The sequence below is a fragment of the Pelodiscus sinensis genome, chromosome 8, assembly GCF_052426305.1.
Source record: "Pelodiscus sinensis isolate ZL-2025 chromosome 8, ASM5242630v1, whole genome shotgun sequence".
NCBI lineage: Eukaryota > Metazoa > Chordata > Testudines > Trionychidae > Pelodiscus > Pelodiscus sinensis.
Window position 1 is genome coordinate 21941748 of NC_143059.1, and position 27094 is coordinate 21968841.

Consider the following 27094-nt stretch of genomic DNA (forward strand, 5'->3'; position numbering starts at 1 on the left):
GATACACAGAATAGGGGCCCAATTCCACAACCATTACAGCCCAGGCAGAGTTCCTCTGGCTTCACCAGAAATACGGGTTTAAACCTAGCACCCTTGGGACCTGACTAGTGCTGAACCAGAGAATTAGCTGAATCACAAGAGGACAATATTTTCAAGCAGCATTACCAACACTTCCACTGCTGACTGGAATCTTAAAAGACATTTAAGGGTAAATTAAGAGCTAAATAACAGCACAGAACACTAAGCGCTAGGATTGGTGGCTGTAAACAAACTTCATAGGACCACACTCAAGATAACTGGACATCCAGCTAACTAAAATCATGCCAGACTATGGATGTTGCCAGACCAGAGTGCCAGATTAGAGAGGTTCAACCTATACATGTATGAGAGTAAAGAGTTGCAGAACTGGGTTCTTTGCTTCCACATCATCATACTGCAGCTGGAATCATAACTCATGGAAAATAAAAAAGGGCAAAGCGTCAAACTGTGCTGAATGTCACTTAAATGAGCTACAAAATGTCTCATGCTCTCTGTGGCAAGTTATTCACATACAAGAGCTATAGAATAACTTGACAGAAAACATACATTAATATTTTGTACATTAAAATATAAAGGAATAAGTAACAATATGTTTGTTTGCCAGAAACGCCCATTAAATGAAAAAACCTAATTGTAATGTATAAAATTATAAAGAAAATAAGGCAACTTTAGGTATTTTTTGTGTGTGCGCTCTGTGGTATTAATTTCAGTACAATGACTACAAATTCATCCACATATGAATCATGGCATGATTCCTACTTATATTAGAATATAATATGCAACAGCTTACTGAACAAATTCTAATGGTTATTTAAAAATCCCACCTGGATGTTCATGCGCCAAGTATAAAATGAATTAGGTCGTATATAATTTTAGCCCACACCAGCATCCTCAATTCTCAGATACAAAGGGCATTTAAACACATGGTACTCAGAATATCATGTCAGAGGATCACATTTTAAATGGGCCTTTTACAGGCAATCCAGTGATGTTCACAGTAATTCTGAGCATGAGGAAACCCTCTAACGAACAGGTTTTCAAGCATTTCTCCTTTTGTTCCCCTAAAAACTCAATTTAGCTTCCACCAATGTGACTTGAAATACTGTAATCAAGTATAACAGATTTCCTACAATCAGCATTTAAACATACATTATTAGAAACTATTTCAAAATTTCTGCCACTAAGGAGGGAGGAAGTCCTGATTTAACTAATGTTTAACTTGATGCTTGACTAATATGAAACAAGATAAATGAGGTAATATCTTTTACTGAAGCAGCTATTCTTCCCTGCATGGTCCCTTACAATACACACTCACTATTTACGCTAAGCAATCTGCTCCACCTTGTATTTTGCTGGGATGTTGCGAGTTCCTTTCCCAGTGCTCAAGTAGAGCTCTGTGTAGCTCAAAAGCTTGTCTCACTCTCTCACCATCAGAAGTCAGTAAAACAAAAAAAGCAGTCATGTAGCACTTTAAAGACTAAAAAGATAGTTTATTGGGTGGTGAACTTTCATATGATCTGAAGAAGTGGGTCTGCCCCACAAAAGCTCATCACCTAATAAACTATCTTGTTAGTCTTTAAAGTGCTACATGACTGCTTTTTTATGTTACCAAGATCAGACTTACACGGCTACCTCTCTGTTACTATTCAACAGAAGTTGGTCCAATAAAAGATATTCTTCCCATCTTTTCTCTCTAATATCCTGTGACCAACACAGTTACAGCTATACAATATACAACAATGGCAGGACGTAAATCTGTTTTGTAACAAACGTTATGGAATCTGTAAGAATATGTTCAGTAGCAATAAAGCTTTATAAATCTCAACCCAGATGCTCATAGCCTGAGCTTACACAAAATAAAGGAAAGAAGTTTAAAAAGAAAATCTTGGAGATGATATGCTAAAAGTTTCCACACATAATCCTGGTTGCTGAGTTCATTCAACAGTATGTCTACATTATATTAGCTAACGCTAGGTATTTTAGTAGGAAGAGACATCAGCTCAGAGCTATATCATCTCTTAGCTATGGAGCAATTAACCAAGGCTGAAGATAAATACTTGGGCTTTTAAAACTATGCTTTTCACTGTGGGTGGGGAAGGAACACATTACTCATGAAGGTCCTAAAAGGAAAGTGCAAACTAATTCAGCTTTGAATTCAGGTCTCTTTTATGTTTTATGTGCCTTTTTGCTTCAGACTCCTATTTTTAAAAATCTTGGCCTTAAATGCTAAATTCATTTATAACCCCATCCTTCATTGTTAATAATTACCTTCCCTAATGCATTCTAAGCAACTCCCAGTTGTTATGCTAGTTTATCTGAGGAGAGAGGGAGAAATCTGTTTTTACTATTTGTGTGAGAGTGCTCCTGATAGCAAATGTAATACTGAAGAACCCCAGAGAATGACTATTCTTCAGATTCTTCTTTCACGATCTACCTCGTGACAGCGTGCACATCAAGTTCTGGGCTTTAATCAGTACGTGACATTTTATGTGGCATATTGCACCCTTGTGGAATGAAATCTATCTGCCTGTTTCAGAACTTGAGAATTGTACCCTCTTATTATTCCAGCTCAGAAATAGCCTCTGGTAGAGGCACCAACGGATCAGATTATAGAACTCTACCTACCTTAGACATATAGACCCTTAAACCATATTTTCAAAATCATATGAGCAAGAGAGTGCTATTGCATCATTTCTCCTTGCCCTCTACTCTCTGAGTTGTAATTAGATTGACAGCTGTGCCAGACAAAAGAAAAATACACACACACTCAGAGCCTCTTTTCTCTGCGCAGTTTCCATTTTCCTGTACTATTTTATTAGGTTTACCTCAAGAGATACCATTTTTAAAATGTGCTCAAAAATTTACAAAGTGCACAGAGTAAGGCAAGCAAAACTCTAATTGTACTTATAAGTTAAGAATATCAGGATTTGGGCCTTCAGATCTAAAATCTTTAAATTGAATTTTTACTCTTTACATGAAACATCTCTGCTTATTTTTCTTCCTCAGTTTACAGATAATAAATTCTAAAAGGAGTAATCAATTTTTAAAGCTGCAATTGATAAAATTATTGAGTTGAAAATACTAAAAGCACTTCTGATTAAATGTGAAAAAATGATTAGTCTGGCGGTGAAAAATATATAATGCTAGCTTTGAAACTTGGAACCTGCCACACTACAACCATGTTGCCACCAAATCAATAAAATGTTCATGAAATGAGCAAAAGAAAATGTGACTGAGGAATGTAATATTTCTCTACTCAGAATAGATTAATCAATGCAGATTTGTGCATCTACTTGAAATTTTACTACTCAGGATATGATAACATGGAAAAATATAAGCAAGAGGAAGTAAGGAGAAACAAGAATAGTGAAGTATAATTTCTAGGACCTGAAAGCGTATATGATTCTCTGTCCAGTTCTTTTGCAGCAAGAGGAAAAAGAAATTGCCCATAAATTACCAGCCAGATAAGCGTTCTCTTAACACTGGGGAATCCCAAAGAGGCAGAAAGTATCCCTTTCCATAGACTCTGTCCAACTTGCTCACAGCCTGCTGGTGTAAGTTAAAGAAAACTCTGGGTTCTGAAACAAGGAACCATAGCTCAATTAAGGCCTACAATGGGAACACAACAAAATCTTAGACTGCTAGAAAATGTGTCCCTGTGTATTGCAGTAATTTAGCAAGACTGAGTGTCTTTTTAACAATGGCATATCTTCCTTTCTCAGAAGAAATAATGTGACTGAAATAAGTAACCTGCTTCACATCTACTTGTTTTGGTTTTAATTGATATTGTGCTAAGAAAGGAATTCTAATTACTTATTGGTTGAGGGTTAAAACAAATCTAAGTAGTGACTCGGTGGAACTGTATCAGAAGGATTTTCTCAGATAGCCAGGATGACTGAGAACTGAGACAGAATGGAAAGGAAGTTTGTTCTTCTTGCTAAAATAAATTAATTAGTGTAACAGAAGAAAAGAATAAAGATGAAGGAGAAATCCCCTCATTAAAATTTAATCATTTAAACCCTGGGAGATGACATGTAACTTCAACAACGGACTAGTATTTTACAGTTTAATTTCCAAAACTCAGCTGTTTTAGAGAAAACAAAAATAGGAAACAGAAGCATGAAATTGCTTGCTAAAATAATGACAGAATCCTAGAAAAGTAAGCACTGAAAGAATCCTAATAAGTCATCTAGTCAAGCCCCCTCAACTAAGGCAGGACTATCTACTAGACCATCTCCATTCACTTTTTATCTAATCTGTTCTTCAAAACCTCCAATAATGTCTAACCTGTTCTTAAAAACCTCCAGCAATGGGAATTCCACAATCTCCCAGGGTAATTTGTTCCAGTGCTTAACTACCCTTACAGTAGGTAGAACAAATTACCAGGGAGGTTGTAGAAAAATCTCCCTTATTGTAATTTGAGCACATTACTACTTCTCCTGTCTTCAGTGGTGAAGGAGGCCAATTTATCAGCCCCTTCTTTATAATAATCTTCTTACTATATATTTTAGAAATATATATTTCTATCTCTCTGTCTGTCCAAGTCCATTTGTTCAAGAACACCTCCTAAACGGGAAAAGCTAGGACAAAATTTAGTACACAGTTTCCTCTTAACATAACTTAAAGCAAGGTAAGTGTTTGGTTATGCTGGGACAATGGAATATGCCTGCAATGGAATTGTTTCACATCAGACACAAAGGGAGGGGTGTGATAGCAGAGATGGTTATACTCATGAATGACCTCAGACGGACAGGAAAAATTCCCACCTATGGAGCAGCTGCAAATTGGCAGCATGGTTCCTTCCTACCATCCCAGCCTGCCCCCAGGAGCAATGCTAGTTAAATTCTCCAGCGTATTCATAAAATGCATTCTTACCCTTTATTACTCTAGTTAATTTCATGTCATCTTATGCCTTAACCTTTTTTAATTTTGCCCTTACCTGCATGTGTTTTCTTTTTATATTCATCCTTCATAATGCTACAGTTTGTATTTTTGACTTTTTTTTGAGTTTCTAGTAATTAAAGATCTCCTGAGTAAGCCGGGGGGCACAGCTCTCACCCCAATTGTTCCTATGCACCAAAATAGTTTGCTCTTCTGACTGCAACAATGTCTCTTAAAAAACTGCCAACTTTCTTGAACTCTTTTCCCTTTGATTTGCTTCCCCTGGGATATTACCCACTAAATGAAATGATATAGAAATTGTGTAGTGGTAATAAGTGCAAAGTATTGGTTCAATGAGAGAAAATGCATCTGGCTGTGATGACAATGTCTCAATTATTGCTCACTGTTAGTTCAAACACTGGAGGGCCATACAGAAGAATAATTTGCATCTGTACATCTGTGCAATTTAAAGTCTGGAATTGCTTTGCTGTCAATATTGTTAATGCAGTGTAAACTAGGCGCATGTTCCCACTGAGATTTTCTTTAAAAAAAAAACCCCACAAACAAAACAAAACAAAACTTTTTTGATAGACATGCCTGGAAATATCTAAAATCCATTGTATGGTTTAAAAAGCCAAATACGACAGCCATGCTTATGACAAAAATAACAATTTAGTAATAATACTGTAGATCAACAGGTTTTGTTTATTTCCAGTTAGGCCAGAATAAATGTACATTCATAAATTAAAAATGAAAATAAAAACTAAATCTCCAATTTAGGAAAGAATTTGTAATCAGCCCTTTAGCTTAAGTGTAAAGTTAATCAGTGCTTAAGTGTTTTTCTGAATCTACCTGCTAACCTGCTATACGTCAGACCATTAGTGTATTTTCAAAAGTTTACTTTTATGAACACTACTTACAAGACTGCTGTTAAAAATATGGCATTTTCATATAACCTCCTTTTTCTAAGTATTTAACAGCTATTCTGAGTATCACACAGAACCTTCATGAAGAAACCATCTTTTAAATCATCCTTGCTAGTTTTTTTTTTTTAAACTAATTTTCTTATCCTTTCCTTAACAATCCTTGGAAGTCTCTCAATAACTCTTGGCTAAGTTGTATAAACAAATTAAATAATCTAACTTTTTCTATAGTAGGGGGGAAAGCCTGTCACAGAATATATATAAACCAGAGCAATCTTCAAATACTAGTAATCAAGAAGACAGTCTCCCTGCTCGAATAGCTAAAACCTTTAAATTATTAGAAAATATTTGACTTTCCAAGATGACTCAGAGTGGAGAAGCAACGCCAGACAGCTACTGGTCAGTTGGGAATCAATTTGAAGTGGGGAATCTACAGTGGGGTTGTTTTACAAGTAGCCAAAGCCATCAACACTGCTCTGCTATTGGGGCGTAGCAACTCTGAGAAATGTGGATGCCACAGTGGAGGACTTTGCTGCTATGGGGTTCCCTACTTCTGTGTGGCAACAGACGGAACACACTTGTCCATCTTGGTACCCGATTACCTTACCAAGGAGTACATAAACTGCAAGGCTTATTTCTTGATGGTGCTGCAGGTGCTGGTGGATCACAAGGATAATTTCACCGACATTAATGTGGGATGATCAGGAAAGGTGCATGATATGCACTTCTGTAGTAATTCCTGCCTCTTCAGAGAGATGCACAGTGGAACTTTTTTTTCCCCCAGACCAGAAAATTAGAATTGGAGAGGCAGAAGTGTCAATGATGATACTTGGTGACCCAGCCTACCCCTTGCTCCCATGGCTCTTGAAGCCCTACGCGCGCACAGCCTGGACCACAGTAAGGAGCAGTTCAACTACAGGCTGAGGAAGTGCAGACTGGTGGTTGAATGTGCTTTTGGGAGTCTGCTGACTAGGTTGGACCTCAGCCAGCGCAACATTCCCTTTGTGATGGGTGGCAGCCTGTTGTGTACTCCATCATCAGTGAGAGAGCAAGCAGGAAATTATCTGGCAGGATGGGGGTCCAAGGCAAAGCACCCAGCCAGAGATTTTGAGCAACCAGACACCAGGGAGATAAAAGGAGAACAGCACAGGAGAGTGCAAATCAGAGAGGCACTGAAAGGAAGATATATGAATGTCCTGTTTTGAGAGTCATGCACATGCCTTTCAATGAGGGGCCCCTGCATTCACTGTGTTTGCTGCCCCAAGGCTGGAGCTGGCTCCTGCATTTAGAAGGCAGGATAGAGGACGCACTGAAGAGACGCAGTTGGAATGGGTTCTTGAGTGGCTTCAGACTAGGGCATTCATCTGGGGAGCACAGGGCTATGGGCTCGAGCCCCTTCCATCCCCCAGGCAACAAAGACAATGTTGTTCAGAGACCACACAATTTTGTTTAGGAAAGACAGCTGGGCCAGAAAAGAAGTTCGAGTGGGACTCAAAGAGAGGGAAGGGGGATCAGAAATGCAAGGAGGACAGTCTTTTGCTTCCCAAGGCCCTGGAGGTTGAGTGTGAAGCTGCTCTTGAGTCCCTGCCCTCCTCCTTCCCCTCCCCTCCCCTGCATGTTCTGGGCCACCCAGAGTGGAGGCTATGGAATTGGGTGAGAAGGGAAAGTTATTCTATATGGGATGTGAGGGTTCGAGGGGGGGGGAGACCTTCTCCAGGCACACAGCCAAATGCTCCATCACAGCTGTCAGGGAAGAAAAGAGTCTCCTGGTGCTTCCCTTACAGTTGACTGCAGGCTCTCCTCTCCTGCCACTCCACTTGCATCTCCTCCAGCAGTGAATTCCTCCACTTCATTTGCTCCTTATACATGTCTTCCCTTGTCCATTGTTGCCTGTGGATTTGTGCGTGCCAGACAGCTGCTGAAGCCAGGGGAGTGTACTGAAAGCTGCCTGCTGTTCCTGTTGTAACGGCACACATTACAGGAGATGTGTTGTGTAACCTAAAACCTAGTCTGGTAACATACAGCAATGGTCTCTCTAAAGACAATGGACATGTGTTTGGTGCAAGCCCAAAGTTATGTTGTAAAGCAGCCACTGTACTGCAGGTACATTGCAGCATTCTCAAGGGAACATCTGGACTCACACAGTTTAGAGGCAGGCATGGTAAGGGGGCTACCAGGGTACAATCCTGCAGGTGGGAGGGAGACAGAGTCTGGTCATGCCAGTGGGGCAGGCCAGTGGCTCATGCAGCTTTCCTCCTTCGTGTCCACCACACTCCTCTTCCCCAGAGCGTACTACTTGCCCATCCTGCAGAAGCCTATGGAAAGGAGGAAGGGAGGGAGATGGGAGTGACTGAAGCCATGCTAGCAACTGAGGCAGCAACTAATAGTTTCCACTCCTTCTTCATCCAGGTTGCCATGCGAGATATCAGTCTTCTCTGAATCACACATGGTGATAGGGAGCTGACTGAATGTGGCCAGAAACCTGGGCCTTACACTGCAATGCTTTGTGCTGCAATAACGCCAGACCACTTCCTGCTGACTTGGTGTGGGAAAGCGTCCTACTGTAAACAGAATAAGGCAGCCTCCTCAGAAACCTTGTAAGAGGGATCAAAGAGTTCCTATGTGAGAGCTTCATGGAGATGTGATGGGGAGATTCCTGCCCCAGCTCCAGAAATGTTAACAAGTTATTCCAGGCCCCCCATGCTGTATAGTCAGAGAATACTCCACGCATCACACCCAACTGCCTTAATCTTCTTGTAGAAAGAAAAAAAATGTGAACTTGCCAGAAGTGCCCTCCCCAGGATCAGTGCCTAGTGGTGAGATGTACTGGGAAAAGGGGGCTGGATCCAAAGTGATGAAATATTCTTTGCTCTCACCCCTCACCTGCTGGCCATTTCTCTTCTCCTCCTTCCTCTCCACCATGCTGTCCTTCATGCCACTTCCTTGAGCGTCTTGTGTGGACTCCATGATCTGCCTTGGGAAACTGATAGGGTCCCTCGCTAGGATCACATGCAGCTGATCACAGAAGCAGCACATATGTGGTGATGCACCGTACTCATTTCACGAGGAGTAACGGTAGTTCGAACTAGGAAGCCTAGTTCGAACTACCTAGTTCGTGCCCCGTGTAGCCACGCTGCACGGGGTTCAAACCAGCGGGGTTTTAAAAATGGCGGCTCCCCGCTTATGCAAATGAAGCCCGGGAAATTCAAATCCCGGGCTTCATTTGCAAGTGCGGTATGCCTACATTACCCTCCTAGTTCGAACTAGGTGGGTAGTGTAGACATACCCTATATCAGGTTTATTCTCAAAGAAGAAAGCTCAGTTCTCTAGCTGTAGGACTTTGAATTTAACAACAAATGGAAGGATTGCCATTCACTCTAATCAAATATGATTGCACCTTTTGTAATAATTATTGGCAAAATGAGTAAATTTTTACAGCTCCATCACACGCACCCGTTATATCATTTTCTACAAGAGCAATATAAAAATGCAATCTGATTAGTTTTCATTTCCGTCACAAAGGTAATATTCTCCAGGAAGTCAGTATACAAGTTCCAGGTCTAGATAAATGTCAGCAAGAAAATGTTTTTGCTGGTGAAATTTAAATATTTAAATAGGCACACATCTTTTGAAAGCAGTTTTAAAAGATATTTAAACTGCCACTGCCAATTGTGTTTTCTTTTAGACAATAAAACAGAATATGTGGATCTATAAACTTTATTTATGGTATCATACATAGCTCTTAAAATCAACATTTTTCCAAATAGCTATATAGTGAAACCTTTGCTATCCGGCACTCTGTTAACCAGAAAACTTTGTTAATCGTCATTTCCCCCAGCCACAATACTGTCACATCTTCAGGTGCATAGGCCTGGCTTGGTTTACCGTGATTGGCTTAACAATTTTTTATTTAAGAAGTACTAATCATCTTTAACTCAAAATAGAAATGAGAGACCAACTGCCTTGCACTACAAAACTACCAATATTAAAAACTTGAGTTTTACTATTATTGTCTGTTGGTTTTTCCTAGGCTAATGGGAGCCTCAGATAACCAGAATTTTTAGATATCCAGAATGCCCTAATCCCTGAACATGCCAGATAATACAAGTTTTACTGTACTTTAGAATTTAAGAATTTCCATAATAAACTGCTCTCCCCCCTCCCCATACATTTCTTTGTATCTTTGCCATAAAAGGTATAAGACCTTGGAAGAAAAAATAAATTTGTTTAAAATTCAAACTTTTTTTATGGGGGAAGGCACCTCATGAAACACAAAGGCCTTCAGTGTGAAAATTAAAACTTTCAAGTTCCTTCCTTAAGATGTGGAATAAACAAAGGAGAGATAATTATGTTTACAGCACCTGTCTACATAACTATATTTCACAATTATTTTAAAAACCTTTATTCCTTTTTGTGCATTTATATTTAACATTTCTATATGCAATATCTTGCAGAGGTTACATTTTTGTTTTTTTAAGTACCAATGCTTAGAGTTACATGCTTACAATTTATCATGTCAATAAAGCAAAGGATTAAAACTACACAAGTACACATTGACAGGCAATGCCATAACAGCTCTATTTATCTTGTCATTCAATGGATTAAATATAAAGCACAGGGTGCAATGACATGATAGGTTACAAGAACTCCACCATCATATTCGGCTTTAAATCTGTAAACATTAAAAACGCCTTGTGCAGCCTGATGCTGGGCTCCTCATAGCATTTCAAAGTGACAGTGCCACATGGAGCTCGGGGTCAGTGGGGGAGTCCCCTGCTGATCCCAGGTTCCATGCAGCACTGCTACTCTGAAACACCACATGCAGCCTGGGGACACACCAGCTAGCCCTGGGCTGCACGCGACGTTTCAAAGTGGTCTGGCCCCAGGTTCCAAGCAGTGCTGCCACTTTGAAATACCTCCTCCTTCCCCCCGCCGCTGCCTCTTTCTGATAGAGGCAGCAAGTGGGGGGAAGTGACTAGTCTTTCATATCCCTATTTCATGCATATTCAAAAGGATACCCCAATTTAATCATCCAATCAAATATGTATACCCACAAAAATCTCAGGGTATGGAAACCCATTTTTGGCCTTAAGCAGTTGGAACAAGATGATGCAAAAGGACCTGTGACAGTAGCTATGAGATAGGATTCTACTTCTTCACTAAGGACTTCCCTGTTTCAGGTTCTGTCTACCTCAAAACCCTTCCCTTTACTTATTCTTTCCAAGTCTCCTGCTCTTATACTCAGCTATCATATTTCTCATTTCACAGAGAGCCTTGTCTCACTGGTGGAGAGAAGCTGGCCATCCACACCAAGGCTCTCCAGAAGGGTGTATGTGAGTATGGTACTATACTAGGTAATTGTGACTGTATACTTAGATAAATTACAATGTATACTCAGGCTTCATTTTTGCAATCCTCCGGGATGACTGACTATTTGTGCAATCCTTGCTGTGTGTTTTGTAAGGTTTACAAATCTTAATACCAATCATAATACAAATTATTTTATTTGGGCACTGCCCTCAGTGTAAGCATGACTGCTGCAGCTTCCGAGATCTGCCTCCAGAAACAGAGCCTCAAAGCTTTCCATCTCTGTGACCCAGGGCAGTGTTTCCCAATTTTATTTCACTTCGGAACCCTTTTAAACTTGAAAATTTTGTGGAACCCGTAATAACAGTAGTCTAATATATAGAGCTGAAAAAGTAGACCACAAAGAAGTAAGGATAATAATAAACAAATGCTAAATAAGGTCATGAGACCAACATTTAGTTTAATTGCACATATTTAAAAACAAAAATCACATAATATTATTATTTAAAAAATCATAAAATGTTATTGTAATGGATTTTTTTTGTGGAACCCTTACTGTCACTTCATGGAACCCTGAGGTTCCGCAGAACACCATTTGGAAAACACTGACCTAGAGCATTCTAGTCAGATTAGGTGACCCATATCAATACCGTATTCTTAACCCTGGGCTACAGGCTGTATTCAGCAAGGGCGATAAAACGCTGACCTCAAATGAGGAGATTACTGAGGGGTGGAAGTAGCACTTCAAGGGATTTCTTAAAACAGTGGATTTGCCCCTCTTCTAGAAGTCGTCAGAAACCTCTGGTGATAATGAATGTATTTCTGATGCTGAGTTGATACAGCGTTTAAGTGCCTTCATAGTAGTAAGGCAACAGGGGTGGATGAGATTCACCCAGAAATGCTGAAAAATATTGGACAATGTTGGGGTGTTGTGGTTCACACATCAGTTCAATGTTGTGTGGGTATAGTACTTGTGAACTGGCAAACTGGGCTGGTGGCTCTAATCTTCAAGAAAGGTAATCAAAGGTGTGTTTCAGCTATTAGGGATCAAACTTCTCAGCCTCCTCGGCAAAGCACATGCTACCGTCAGGAAATGGTTATGCCCATTAGCAAAACCTCAGATTCAGAAGTGAGGATGTGGATTTCATCCCAGCTCTCTTGTAGATATTTGGGGGGTCATGGGAGTTTGCTAATCTGGTCTACCGCTGTTTTGTAACTTGGAGAAGGAATATGGCCATGCTCCCCAAGATGTCTTGTGGGAACATGAGATGCCAGTACTGCATACTATCCTGTTTCTGAGGGAGAACTGTGTTTGGATTCTTGGTATTAAGCCAAGTTCATTCAAGGTGAGCACTGGACTCTGCTAGCGGTGTTTCTCCCCCCCCCCCAGTCATTACTTTTATGGACAGGATATCTAGGCACAGTCTAGCCATGGAGTACATCCGATTCAAGGCTTGGAGCTCACATGTCTGCTGTTTGCAGATGATGCTGTCCTTGCTTCTCCAGACTCTGATCTCTGATGCACATGCGAACATTTTGCTACTTAGTGGCAGAGCTATGGGTGCCATACCAATCTATGGTGTTTAGCTGAGGTGAGGGAGAAGCTGAGTTATTGGACAAAGATCTCATTTTACAAATTGCTCTACATCCCAATCCTTACCTTTGGTCATAAACTTTGGGTACTACTGAAAAGGATGAGGTTGTGGGTACAAGCAGTGGAAATTAAGTTTCTCTGCAGAGTGGCTGGGCTTATTCTTTGAGATTAGGTGAAGAGTCTGGCTATTCAGGAGGGCTTCAGAGTAGCGCACTACTCCTCCAGATCAACAGAAGCCTGCTGAGTTGGTTTCGGCACCCTCTTCTAAGTCCCATCCCACAGGCAGGGGCCCTGAGGTTTACCAAGCTGGAGGGATTACATCTGTATCTCCCAGCTGGCCTGCAGAGGCTGGGGATTCCCCTTGGAGGAAAAGGAGGTCTGGTCCTCCCCAGTCTTCATGCTGCCACTGCCCCCTCCTCCAGAAAAAGGAGCATGATGCTGCTTACGAAGGAGAAGAAGAAAAGCCAGCACACAGGAGTGCTGATTAATGTAACTAGAAATTAGCTTGATAAACTGATGACTCTAGAATCACAACGTGAACTCAACAGACACTGTTGCCCAGATAAATTCAAGAATACATCCTCATTCATCCGTATGACAGATTCTCATAGCTAACGGGATCTCCATGTACCCAGAGAGATAAGAATATACATTTGATTGTACTGTTCTTCTCTCATCTCCATGAGGCGGGGGGAGAGACACATGAAAATTATAAACATAAATTTCCAATTCACTAAACACTCCAGTGACCCAAACGTCAATCCTCTGAAATTCCCTGTTATTGAAAACTGAGTCACACTCTTCAAACACCTGTGAATCAATGGAAAATTCAATCATATAACGTTCTGAATTACCCTAATAACTAATCACGATTGTACTCTGAAGTTACTAGTCACAAATTACAGGGATAATTTCATTCCATTTTTCATTAGAAAAAGAGTATTTTTTTCTATTAAAAAATCCAGGATGCGCAGTGTGTTGACAATCTTTTCCCTCTTACAAGGACTGTTTTCTACTCTCTTTTTTAGCAAAGACAACTGGACTAATCTAAAGATGGTGAAATCATATAAAATATCCCAAGCCAATGATTAAACTTGATAGTGTTAATAGACTGATTCTGCAGATTCCATGTAAATTGGAGGAGATGCAAAATTCCAAGAGTCAAGGGGAAAGGGAGCTGCAGCTGAGAAGGAATAAGAAGTGCACAAGTCAGAAATAGAAAAATCTATTGAATTAACTAGTCAATCACCCTTATAGTAGGAGATTTACCAGTGCACTGTTCCATCCTGTTAAATGTAAAAAGGAATGGAGTTCCCGCACTTCCCTTGGAACACAATTTCACTATCTAGCATATTTCTGCATTATAAAATCATTGACAGTAATGATTATTCATCCATAATTTCCCATTCCTTAAAAGTAAAACTCAATGCCCCAAATGAACATACCAAGCTCTAAAAACGAGTAGTCCTGTGGCACCTTAGAGCCTAACAACAATATATATCATACCATGAGCTTTCGTGGGCAGAACCTACTTCTTCAGATGAGCTTGAGTGGAGAAAAAAGGGAGACTATCAGAATTGTAACAGAAAAAGATGGGAGGGGGAAAAAATGTACTTGTCAATAGTAGTGCAGGTGCTAATGAGGCTAACTGAGTGAGCTGGAAGCGTCCCATACTTCTCTTTTCAGGTCAATGATGTGTTAGATGTAAGGAAGGCTGGTTTTATAATGGGCCATCCACTTAATGTCTTTAAGACATTAGTCATCAAGGGATCATCAGGGATAGTGTTCCTGACAACTAGTAGACCTGCCAAAAGCAACCTTTCAGAGGTAGCGTGTCAAGATTTGACTTAATCACCTCCACGTATGGGTCTGAGTGCCGGTGATACTTTTTAAAGTCAATAATAGTCCTGTTTACAGCAGCTTCATTAATAAATAAATAAAGATACAGATCTTACCTTTTAGTGCAGGGGTTGGCAACCTTTCAAAAGTGGCATACTGAGATTTAACTTATTTACAGGATCTGTGTGCTGGGGAAGGAAGAGGAAAGGAGGCAAGGGCAGGCTCAGTACAGCAACCTTATTTTCTGAACCAACTGCAGCTAGGGAGAATGATTTAATTTAAATTATTAAACAGATTAAGCATTTTTACTTTCTCATGTTAGTTTATTAAATTTTATTTTAAATAAATAAAATATTATGTCCAACACAAAAGGTTTCAATGTTTTCTTTATTTATAGCAGGATGGGGGGGTCACCCTTTTTTGGGTTGAGGGTGACTGACCCATAGAAAAATCAGTTGGGGACCACAAAAGTGAGAAGTCAAAAAAACTCCTCCAAAAACCTCCAGCCATCACTGATGTGGCCCCAAATGAGGCACCTCACTCCTCTGGTGCCCGAGCCTCACAGTGTGAGGGGAATGGAAGTGGGGAACTGAGGTTCAGGGCTTCCCATAGATCAGATTTACTTTTCTGGGGTTCCTGAGTTAGTAGATTTTATGGCCCTCCTTAGGCTCTGGGGAAGGGAAAAAAATGAGGGGGTTCAGTGTGCGAGACACAGCTGCCAGCAAGTAGGATAGAGATGGGCAGCAGAATCTGGGAGGGAAGTGGGGTGCAGAAGGGGGAGAAGTTGTGAGATATGGGTGGAGGGTAGGGTGCAGAAACAGGCTGCGAGTAGGGTGTTTGGCCAGGTGGAAGGAGCGGGAGCAAGGGAAAGTGTAGTGTGTGGCCAGGAGAGAACAAGGGAGGATGTTGGTTCAAGCTGGGCGTTCCGGGTCTTGGGGGGATTGGAGTTGGGGGTCTAGGCATGAGGGGGCACCTTGCCTGGCTTTGTGCCCCCTTGTAGCAATGGCCGCAGCTATGCTGTTCCAGCCACCCCGGAGGGAGGCCCCGTTGCCAGGGTCCACATGGTCTGAGCCGAGCTCTGGAGTCCCCGCTGCCACTGTTGACAGAGTCCGGGGCTGCCCCAAACTCCCTGCTGCTGTGGCCCACAAGGTCCAAGGCCGGCCCTGGAGACCAGAGGTACCGTTGCAACACAGTCCCAGGTAGGCCCTGGGTTTCATGGCCGTCGGCCCCAGACCACATGGCCACGGCAGTGGCACCTCCAGGCTCTGGGGTTGGCCCTAGACCGCATAGCTATGGCAGCGGCAACCCAGAGCTGCCTACTCCCACCGCAGCCTAACCTTCAAGTCAGTGGCATGCTATGGCACTTCCATGGCCCCATAATATGCCAACATTTTCTCAGCTCCTATCATCTCTGTGCTACTTACGCTACAACATCACAGGCTCATACAACTGCACATCCTCTAATGTGATCTATGCCATCAAGTGCTAGCAATGCCCCTCTGCCATGTATACTAGCCAAACTGGACAGTCTGTATGACAAAGGATAAATGGACATAAGTAAGCTATCAGAAATTGTAACACACCTAAACCTGTAGGGGAACATCTTAACCTGCCTGGACACACATTATTGGATTTAAAAGTAGCCATTCTTCTACAAAGGAATTTCACAAGCCATCTAGAGAGAGAGAGAGAGAGTATGGAATTGACCTTCATTTGCAAATTGGACACGGTTTCCCTCAGGCTTAACAAAGACATTATAAAACCAGTCTCTCTTATACCTAACATGTAATTGACATCAAAAGCTAAGCATGGGACACTTCCAACCCATGCAATTAGCCTCATTAGCACCTGCACTATTATTGACAGGTATGTTTTTTCTTCTCCCTTCTTTTTCTGTTATAATTCAGATAGTCCCCCTTTTTTTCTCCACTCAAGCTCATCTGAAGAAGCTCATGTTTCTATCTATATTTGTTAGTCTCTAAGGGTATGTCTACACTGCCACCCTAGTTCGAACTAGGGTGCCTAATGTAGGCATTCGAACTTGCAAATGAAGCCCGGGATTTAAATATCCCAGGCTTCATTTGCATGTTCCTGGGCGGGCGCCATTTTTAAATGTCGTAGTTCGAACTACCTACCCGTGGCTACATGCGGCACGGACTAGGTAGTTCGAATTAAAGCTCCTAATTTGAACTACCATTAAACCTCCCGCCCGGGAACATGCAAATGAAGCCTGGGATATTTAAATCCCGGGCTTCATTTGCAAGTTCGAATGCCTACATTAGCCACCCTCGTTCGAACTAGGGTGGCAGTGTAGACATACCCTAAGGTGCCAAAGAACTACTTGTTTTTAAAAGTTACAGGCTAATATGGCTACCCCTCTGATACCAAACTAGATCAAATCATTTGATGAGTTTTCATAGACATACATGTTGTGGATGAATGTTGTGGTCAGAATTAAAAATGCCTGCAACAGACAGTGTAAATCCGTGGTCACCAACCAGTAGATCGCGAGCTACCGGTAGATCTCAGGGGCTCTAAGAGTAGCTCTTGAGCACTCTCTGAACTGCGCGCCTGCGCAGTACATTTACATTAGATTTCCTCATTTGAGGAGCAGCTATTCACTGAGCAACAACACAGGTGAGTAGCTGCGAGGAATGGTGGGAGCTGGGAGGTCAGGAGGGCTGAGACACCCCAGCCAGCTGACTGTGGCTTTCACAGCTGGAGCTAGGCGGAGCCTCCTTGGGCTGAGCGCAGGGCAGCCAGGCTGGAGGGAAGAGAAGCAGCTGCCCGGCCAACTGGCCATGGTGCTCAGCCAGGGTGCACCACGCTCCACGTGGGCTGGCGCAGAGGAGAAGCTGCCTGGCCTGCTGGCTGTGGCGTTCAGCCCAGAGCAGGCTGAACCGCACTCCAGCTGATTGGGCGGCTTCCCCTCTGCGCCTGCCCACGTAGAGCTTGGTGGCACCCTGGCTGAGCACCATGGCCAACTGACTGGGCAGCAGCTTTTCTTCGGTCCAGCCTGGCTGCCCTGCGGTCAGTACAGAGGGAGCATGGGTCGGAGGCTTCCCTCCGTGACTGGTGTAGGGAACTCCCTGCCCCCAACTTTGTTCCCTCTCCTCTGCCCCAAACTTGTCCCCCGCCCTCCTGGTCCCCTGTTCCCTCTTCCTTGCCCCCCCGACCCCGCTGCAGAAACCTGCCCCCCCTGCAGAAACTTGTTCCCTGGCACCCTGCCCCCCCTGCAGAAACCAGTTCCTTCTGGCACCCTGTCTTCTACTACAGAAACCTGTCCCCCTGCTCCCCTCTGCAGAAACCTGTCCCCCGAGCACCCTGTCCCCTGCTGCAGAAACCTGTCCTGGCACCCCGCCCCCTCTCGCCTGCCCCCACTGTCACCCTGTTCCCTGCTCCAGAACCCACTAGCACTCCTCCCCAGTACTGTGTCCCCTGTTCCCAAATGACTTTTCTTTTGGTCAGTGACCCCTGACTCAAGGCAGGTTCCCTGCCATTCTCATAAATAAAGACAATGCAGAAACTTTTTGTATTTAACATGGTATTTTATTTAAAAATGAAGCCTGGCCAACAAACCCCCAATTGGGGCCAAGCCCCCATCTGGCCACAACCACTCCTGCACTCCCCCTTCCCCAGACCATAGATCTGAGCCTATCAAACACTGGAACCTCATGCCCACAGACCCTCACATACCCCAACCCAAATTCCTGCACCCTCACATCCGCAAGCCTGTGGCTTGCTTAGTATCCCAACACTGCCCAGCCTGGAGCCCCCTCCCTGAGCCAATGTCCCCTTCTTCTCCTCCTGCATCCAGATTTCCTCCCAGAGCTTGCACCTCTCACCCCTTCCCACACCCAAATCCCTCATTCCCACCCCAGAGCCTACACATCCTGTCCAGCTAGACTGCAGGAGTTTTTCAGGATTCTGGAGATATCCCAGAAAAACTCTTCTGCAACCAGGGTTGCATTTGTTCTTCCACTTTTTTAGTGGAAGAGCAAACAGGCTCTTTTGGTCACCCCTATATTCCTCTTTCCACAAGGAATAAGGTGGCTTCCAAAAGAAGGGTTTTTTTTCCTGACATTTGGTCCAGTGTAGACAGGCCAAATGTTGGAAAAACCTCTTCCTACAGAATAATAATAAAAAAAAATAAGCAGCAGTATAAGGATTGGGGATAGCAAGTGATGGAGAGGAGGAGACTAGAGAGGGCGGGGCTTCAAGGAAGGGGCGGGGTGTTGGATCTTGGCTTGGTCTGTCATTTAAAAAGTGATCTTGGGTGTAAAAATGTTGGAGACCACTGGTATAAATCAACCAGTCTGACAGCTCTGTGGAAACCTACAGCACTATCTGAATAATACATGGCATGGTAAGCTGTGCACGCTTCTTGTTGTCCTGCCTACCTGCTCCCTTTCTACCAGTGATCACTTTCTGCGATCTGTAGAAACGACAACTGAACAGGAAAGACTCCTGGAATTGGAGAAGAGGGGAGGACAGTGACAATAATGACCACAGCATCTCGGAAGGGGCAAGTGAAGGCTTCAGCAAGAAATGGGGCAGTTACATGAAGGGCAGGATAAACATGGGGGTTAACACAGTTCCGAATGGAAAAGGGAAGTATCTGGAAAGCAACAGGGATTAGACAGCTGAGTATTCTTGTCTGAAGAGATACACTTCTTTTGTTCAGGGGTAGAAGTACAATCTAGACGGGATCCAAGGGTCTGGTTAACCTTTTTTGAAAGAACCCGCACTCCTGAAAAAATGAGGAGTACGGGTTCTTTCGAAAAAAGGGGTTTTTTTTTTCCCCAAAAGAATCCCGTCTATACTGCAAGGTTTTTTTTCGAAAAACCCTTTTTCAAAAAAAGCGCTCACTTGATTATTCAAATGAAGCGCAATATTTGCAAATCCACACTTCATTTGAATTTTCAATCTGCTTCATTTGCATTCCTCTTTCAATAGAGGAATGCAGTCTAGATGAGCCCTTGATGTACACACTGGTCAGTATGGACATGCTTATGACTGATCCAGCCCACCTCTCCAAGCAACAATTTCAGTGATAGAAGTACTGCAACAGAATAAAGGAATATATGGAAATTAAATAAAGTAATGACATAATATTTCTAGTAGATTTTAAAATATTAATGACTCCTTACCAAAATTCAATTATGTACTATATATCATACGTTATAGTTCAGTATAACATTATTACAATATTCATGCTGTGAAGGCATATTTAGGCATGTACATGTGTGTTTTCTACCACCTTGCTAGAGCTTTACCCAGCATTATGCCATGAGCTCTCAATCTGAGTGCATCGGACCGGTTTCCTCACAATAAAACACTTTGTACTGGTCACTAGAGCATACGTGTGCACATTGCAACTTTACCCTCACCACGAGAGGCTGAATATCACACTTACAATTATATTGGACACTGCTAGAATGACTGATGAGAAGTCAAGATTTGCTTAAACCTAGGTCTCCTACATTCCTCTATCTTCTAGGCTATTGGGCTGGTCCTCTGGAAGATGTAGTTCTTTAAACTAATCGTAAAACTAGTCATAAAACTAGTTCTTTAAACATGTTTGATCTAGATTGTCTATAAAAATCCATCTTCCATATGGATTGTTACACACAGCGCAATTCATTTGTATACCACAGATGAAATTTTATTAAAATATTCAAAAATTAAAACCTTTAGCAAATTGTATTTAATGATTTCTACTCTAGCACATATGTAATACATTATGCTTGAGAGAAGCATTTCATATGGTAGCGGCAATATACTTTACCACTAAATTTAACGTTAATGGGGTTTTTCTCTAGGTTATCTAAAATACATTTGCTTTCAGTACTTTTTATTCTATATTAAACACTTCAACAAAATATATGGAACAACAAAGAGGCTGTCAGCATGTCTCGCATGAGGTGAAGAGGTGGTGATACAGGGGAAGGAACCAACCACCTAGAAAAATATAAGAGTGGAGGTCTTAATGCCTTCTATAACAACAATTACCTCTCATGGGTTTTTCTAGTCTTTTGCCCATATGATGCCATTCATATTATAAACAATAACATTGAACTAACATTGTAATTATGCATAGTAAATCCATTATCTAGGAAGTTGATTTCCACCTCTGTTAGCATGGGAACTTGATTTGTAAATGGAACAGATGAAAAACATCCATGTTTATATGTAAAAAAGTAAACAACGCTATGTGGGTATAAGTAAGGCAAAAGTAAACAAGTATAACATTTAAGAAAACCCCCAATTACAGTCTATCAAATTAACCTTTGAATCTCTTGCATGAGTCTGCAGTTAAAAAGCACATTACACAAATTAGTTCAATTGAAACCACATTTTAATTCCAGAAGTAAATTTTATCACAAATGTGCTCAGCTCTGACATAATATATTATATAAAACTGATGAAAAATGGTTTACAATAATAAAATAATGTATAGAATATAGATGTGCCTTTAAAACTTACTCAAGTCTTAACATTGTCGATAACATTCATTAGCAATTGCACACTGTTGATTAGCAGTCTTTTTAAAAAGGCTTAATAACTATATGTGTTTACTTATTAGTCATGGGCATGAATATCACTTTGAAAAATACAGCCATGCTGAAATTCCATGTCTACTGTATATTTAATTATTAGAATATTTAAATAATGCTAAGCAACTGAGTTTCAATGTTATTACTGTTGCTAGCAGAGAACACACCCATCAGCATCCAGCATAAACAACAGCATCCTGATTCTAGCATCTTCTTTATTTCTTAAAATCAAAGCCTAAACCACTCCAAATCCAACAGAAAGATGCTCACAACTTAAATTATTGAAAACAAAACATTTCTGCACACAGTTTATATAGGGAGTTACCTTTTTTCCTTTTTTTTTCCTGTGAACTGGTTTAGCATTTTTTTCCTTTGCTTCCTCGCTCATTCTTCACCAGGTAAATACAAGGGGGAGAAGAGAAGATCACTGCTTATATTCCAACATCCAAAGCTACTGCAAATATTCACAGCATTGAAACCAAAGTCCATCTGCTGACGTTTCTCAGACAAGAAACAGAATAACTGCTGTTTAAACACAGCCCCTGCACAGACTTGAATTGCTCAGTCTTGCTCTGTTTTCCTCAAAAACAAGCCAGGAGTTCTTCACATTCAATATTCTATTTTTCTAAAATAAAAAAAATATTCTTTCCTCCCTCATTTTCAACTAATCATTATCCCTGAGATAAGATCTTGACAAGACTTTTCGCTTGTTCATCCACAGTGTTTCCAGCCTCTAATGGTGTTGATGAGCCACATACACAGAAATTAGCTACAGACTGCTGACAAGTCTTAGAAGCTTTCACCAATGGATGATTTGCCGTTTCTTGCAGAAGGAAAAACTGAGCATAAATTACTCCTATTGCTGATGGCATACACAACACATGTGTTGAATGCATCAGAGCATACCAGAAAAGGAAGCCTCCAAGAGAGTGATAAAAGCTCAGGTTACTAGATCGTAAAGCCACTCCCAGACTGACTGAAACAATAAAAGGCACAAAACATCGCTGAAGAAATTGCTAGATGAATGTTTACATTTTCCTGCTGCTACATGTTCCAGTCAGGAGACTTACAAATTTTAATGTTCTTAGTGAACATTTATAATATTATTTATTACATAAAACCATCACCAATATGTCCATAAAACATATATTTATATTCCTGACTCTAAGACTCTAATAGCTCACCCTCTCTGTGTGCCTGTTTATATGACTAGATTCATAAGACCAAATTGCTAATGTAGATCTCTATTTGACTGAAACATTCCATGCCTCATGTGTGCATAAATCTATAGAAGGTTTCAGATCATGTTTCCACACATTGCTGACCTACTCAGAGGCATAATCTGCTAGTTCTATATGGCTCTTATGAGTAGAGTAAAAAAAAGGGGGTGGAGACTTCATTATATATACCACATCTCTCCTCTCTGTGACCACTAAGGCTTGATCTACACTTACCAGATTAAAGCACTGCTGCAGCAGCACTTTAATTCAACACTGTGGCCACATGCCAGAGCTGAGAGAGCTCTTCAAGTGCTTTTAAAAACCCACCTCCATGAAAAGCATGGCTCCCACTTCTGGTTTGTAGAGATTTTGGTGGTGCCCAGAATGGGTCCAAATCCCTCTGATCCTCACCTGCCTAAAGGTCTGGGAGTGAATTTGACTGGGGAAGAGGAGCAGGGTCTGGGAGGGAGTTTGGGTGCTGGTGCAAGCTCTGGGCTGGAGCAGGGGGTGGGGTCATAGATGAAGGTGCCGGAAGAGAGTTTGGGAGTGGGTGTGGCTTACCCAGGGCACCCCCCCCCCCTTTGGAAGCAGTTTCTAGGCACAGTCTCTGGAAGTCTCCACATGCTTCTGCCCACAGGCCCCATGCCCCTGCAGCTCCAACTGACCACAGAGATGTGCAGGGCAGGGGCAGCATGCAGAGACATACACTCCCCCGCCCAGGGGCTGCAGGGATATGCCTGCAGCCGCATGTGGATCAAGAGCAGGCAGGAAGCTGCTATAGCCCTGCTGTGCCGATGGTAGAAATGGGGGGCCAGGCCTTTTAAATTGCCTGGGAGTGGGAGGCAGAGCTAGGGGACATTCTGGGGGAAACATGCAGGGTGGCAGGTGGAGCTGGGTGGACAGACCTGGTCCCAAACTTTGCTGGAGCCAGGCCCCATGGAATACTTCTGGAGCATGGGAATCATGTGCCAAGTCATTCCTACCTGTTTACACTGGCAGAGTCTGTGTGCAGGTTCTGGCTTTACCGAGCTGAAACTTGCTGCTCTTCCGGGGGTGGGGGGGGGGTAATTTTTCACACCCCTGATTGAGACAGTTTCAGCACAATAACTTGTCAGTGTAGACAAGCGCTAAAGTCATGTTCGGCATTACACTGTTAAGTGCCATGTTTGCCATACCCCCAAGAGGCCATGAAATAATTCAGAATTAGTTATAATTTCTATAATTTAGAAACTCAAGAGGTTTCTAAATTATACTATTTGTTGCATGCAAAATGGCACATTCTTATGGCTAGCACTTCCCAGTTTAGACTCTTGCTCTGAGAAAAAGACATGTTCAGAGATTATATGGTGGCCTATTAACCATATTCATAGCCCTTCACTCAGATGACAGTAGGTTAGTTCACGCATTCTATGGGAACTCTGACCATATCAAAGGTGCTAAGTGACAATGATCGATAACAGCCTGCATATTGCAACAAACACGTCTTCCTCTCATTACATCCAAATACTCAGCAGCTCCCCCTTTCCTGTTCCAGCAGGCAATTACCCAGTGAACGGTAACATGGTAAAGTTTGCAGATAATACAAAATTACTCAAGACAGTTAATTCCAAAGCAGACTGCAAAGGGTTACAAAGGGCTGTCATAGCAAGTGGCTAAGCAACAAAATGGCAAATGAAATTTCATGTTAATAAATGCAAAATAATGCACATTAAAAACATCACCCTACTAATACATACAAAATGAAAAAGTCTGAACTAATTGTTACTGCTCAAAAAAAAAAAAAAAAAAAAGTCTCAGGAGTTATTGTGGATAGTTCTCCGAAAACATCTACCCAATGTACAATTGCAGTCAAAAAAGCTAACAATGTTAGAAACCATTACAAAAAGGCAGTTACCTGTTCTGTAACTGGTGTTCTTCAAGATGTGTTGCTCATGTCTATTTAACATAGGTGTGTATGCCTGTCTCATGCATTGGTGCTAGAAGATTTTTCCCAAGCAGCTCCATAGGGGCTAAGGTCCCCAGTGCCCCCTAGAGTGGTGCATGCGCGCCACTCTATATAGAGCTCCCCCATCCTCCTCCATCCTTCTTTCTTGCCGGAACTCCAACAGTGGGGAAGAGGGTGAGAAACTGAATGGACATGAACAACACATCTCGAACACTGGTTACAGAACATGTAACTGTCTTTTCTTCTTCAAGTGACTGCTCACATCCATTCAATACAGGCGGCTATAAGCAGTGGGTGGGAGTTACGTAAATGCAGACTGCACAACAGCCCTGCCAAACGCAGCACCCCCCCGGCCTGCTGAGTGATGGCACAATGAGACGTGAATGTATGGACCAATGACCATGTCATCGCCCTGCAGATATCCTGGATCGAGACATGCGCAAGGTAAGCTCGCTAAAAAGCTTGAACCCTAGTGGAGTGGGCCCTAATCAACACCAGTGGCCAGGGCCCCACTAACTCACAGCACATTTGGATAGAGGAAATAATCCATTTAGACAGTCAATGGCAGAGATAGGGGAACCCCTCCCATGCTTCCTGGAGTGTGGTTGAAGGTGGTATGTCATGCCCGACATAACCTGTGTTGGATCCATCCACCAGGCCAGGACAGACAGGACCTGGGGCGACACCTTCATCACCCAAGCATAAAATGAGGCCAGCCACAGCTGGAAGGGCCTCATCCTGAGCCTGGCTTGGGGCACCACATATGTGCAAGCCGCCATATGGTCCAGGATCTGTAAATACATTCACATTGCAGTCATGGGAGCAAGCGTGAGCTGACGAATGAGGGCAGAGAGCGTTTTGAATTTCTCCTGGGGGAGTGATGCTCTTGCTGTAGTGGAGTCCAGGACCAATCCTATGAACTCTTATCCTCCGGGTGGGCACCATAGGGATTTCTTTTTGTTTATTAGGATACCGAGCCAACAGCACGTGTCCAGGTGGAAGTGGACATCCTGCTGAACCTCTTTTTGGACAGCTCCTTGATGAGCCAGTCATCCAGGTAAGGGTACACCTGGATGCCTCGGGTATGCCACCCTCACGCATTTGGTAAAGACCCTCGGGCCAGAGACAGTCCAAAGGGCAAGACCACAAATTGGAAGTGTTTCCTTGCAACTACAAATCTCAGGAACCACTTGTGGCCCTCAAAGATGGCGATGTGGAAATACGCACCTATGAGGTCGAGGGCGGAATACCAGTCCCCAGCATCCAGTTCAGGGATAACAGTGGCCAGGGAGACCATACAGAACTTAAAGCAGACCAGATCGTTATTGAGGCCTCACAGGTCCAGTATAGGCTGTTATGCACCTTGGGAATAAGGAAGTAGCAAGAGTAGAAACTGTTGTTCTTTAATTCCGGTGGTACTCTCTGCATCGCTCCCACCTGGACCAACTGGGACAGCTCCTCTTCAAGGTGCTGCCTGTGAAAGGGGTACCTGACGAGGGTCGGGAGGCAGTATAGAGGAGAGCTGGAGGGTGTAGCCACGTTGGATGGTGGCCAGAACCCAATAGTCCAATATAATTTCCCTTCATGCTGGGAGGAAGGGACGGAGCCTGGCAGAAAACAGGCAGGCAGGATCCTGGGAATCTGGTATGTTGTCCTTGGGTGCACCCTCAAAAGGAGCGCTTGCCCTGGGACTTTGCCTGACAGGTTGATTGTTAACCAGATGAGGGGTGGTGCCCTTGTTTGCACTTCAGAGGCTTAGGGTATGAAGGGTCTGTCTTTGGGCAAGGATATTGGCTCTTTCGTTGGGGGGGCTTTTGGCTTGAACCACTTCCTCTCAAACCCGGGCATGTAGAGGCCCAAGGTTTTAAAGGTAGTATGGGAGTCCTTACGCCTGTGCAACATTATGTCCTCCTGTTCTGCAAACAGGGCCCGTGTGTCAAATAGCAGGTCCTGAATGGAGTTCTGAGTCTCCGGGGGACAGACCTGACAGGAAGAGCCAGACCACCTGCCTCATACAGATGACTGAAGCCATGGGATGAGCTGCCAAGTCCCCAGTGTCAGATGACACTTCTAGAGCCACCAGCACCACCAAGGAACCTTCCTTAAACTCCTTATGAAATGCTTCGGGCAAGGAGGCCTCAAATTTTGCCAGTGCTCCCCAGGTGTTCACGCTGTACCGTGCAAACAGGGCCTGGTGGTTTGCCACCCTCAGCTGGAAGCTGGCCATGGAATAAACATTTCTATCAAACAAGTCCAGTTGTTTGGAGTCTTTGTTCTTGGAGCTGGGCGCTGGCTAGCCCTAGCATTCCCTGTGGTTCATGGAATCCACCATGAGGAAGTTGGGAGACAGGTGGGCATAAAGATAGTCATGACCCTCCGATGGAACAAAGTACCTCCACTCTGCCTTCCTGGCTAATAGGGGAATAAAGAAGGGTGTCTGCCAGAGTGCCTTGCAATTTTGGCGACTATTTCATGCAGTGGTAATGCCACCCTGCCCAGGCCCACCTGACCGAGGACCCAAACAAGACCGAGGATTCGTGCACCTCCTCAGCTTGTAGGCCCAGGCCATTGGCTACCCTCCTTAGTAGGCCCTTATGGACCTTCGAGTCCTTCAGGGGTACCGCTGGGGAGGAAGCCATGATCACCTTGCCTGGCAATGAGGAGGAGGCAATCAGGGCCGGCTGGGCTTCTTTGCCTTGTGGGGGCTAGGTCTCTGTGCCCACATTCCCCTGGGGGCCACGAGGTCCTGGCAGCACTCAAGGGGCCTGGGATGCACCAGCGACTGGGCA

The 27094-nt window shown here is 43.1% G+C and overlaps 1 protein-coding gene across 30 annotated transcripts in view; it reads right to left on the reverse strand.

Moving 5' to 3' along the window:
• The window catches only part of ANK3 (ankyrin 3), a 639900-nt gene that overhangs the window by 499971 nt on the left and 112835 nt on the right, over positions 1-27094 (reverse strand). For 9 of the 30 annotated variants that reach the window (XM_089780086.1, XM_089780077.1, XM_089780084.1 and 6 more), the window contains exon 1: positions 21466-22042. The exons of 1 other annotated variant lie outside the window; for it this stretch is intronic. In XM_089780086.1, the coding sequence (XP_089636212.1) occupies positions 21466-21528 (63 nt within the window). In that variant the 5' untranslated portion in view covers positions 21529-22042. Of the gene's footprint in view, positions 1-21465; positions 22047-27094 lie in introns of those variants that run through there. 20 more of the 30 variants (XM_089780089.1, XM_089780088.1, XM_089780091.1 and 17 more) reach the window with 7 other exon arrangements.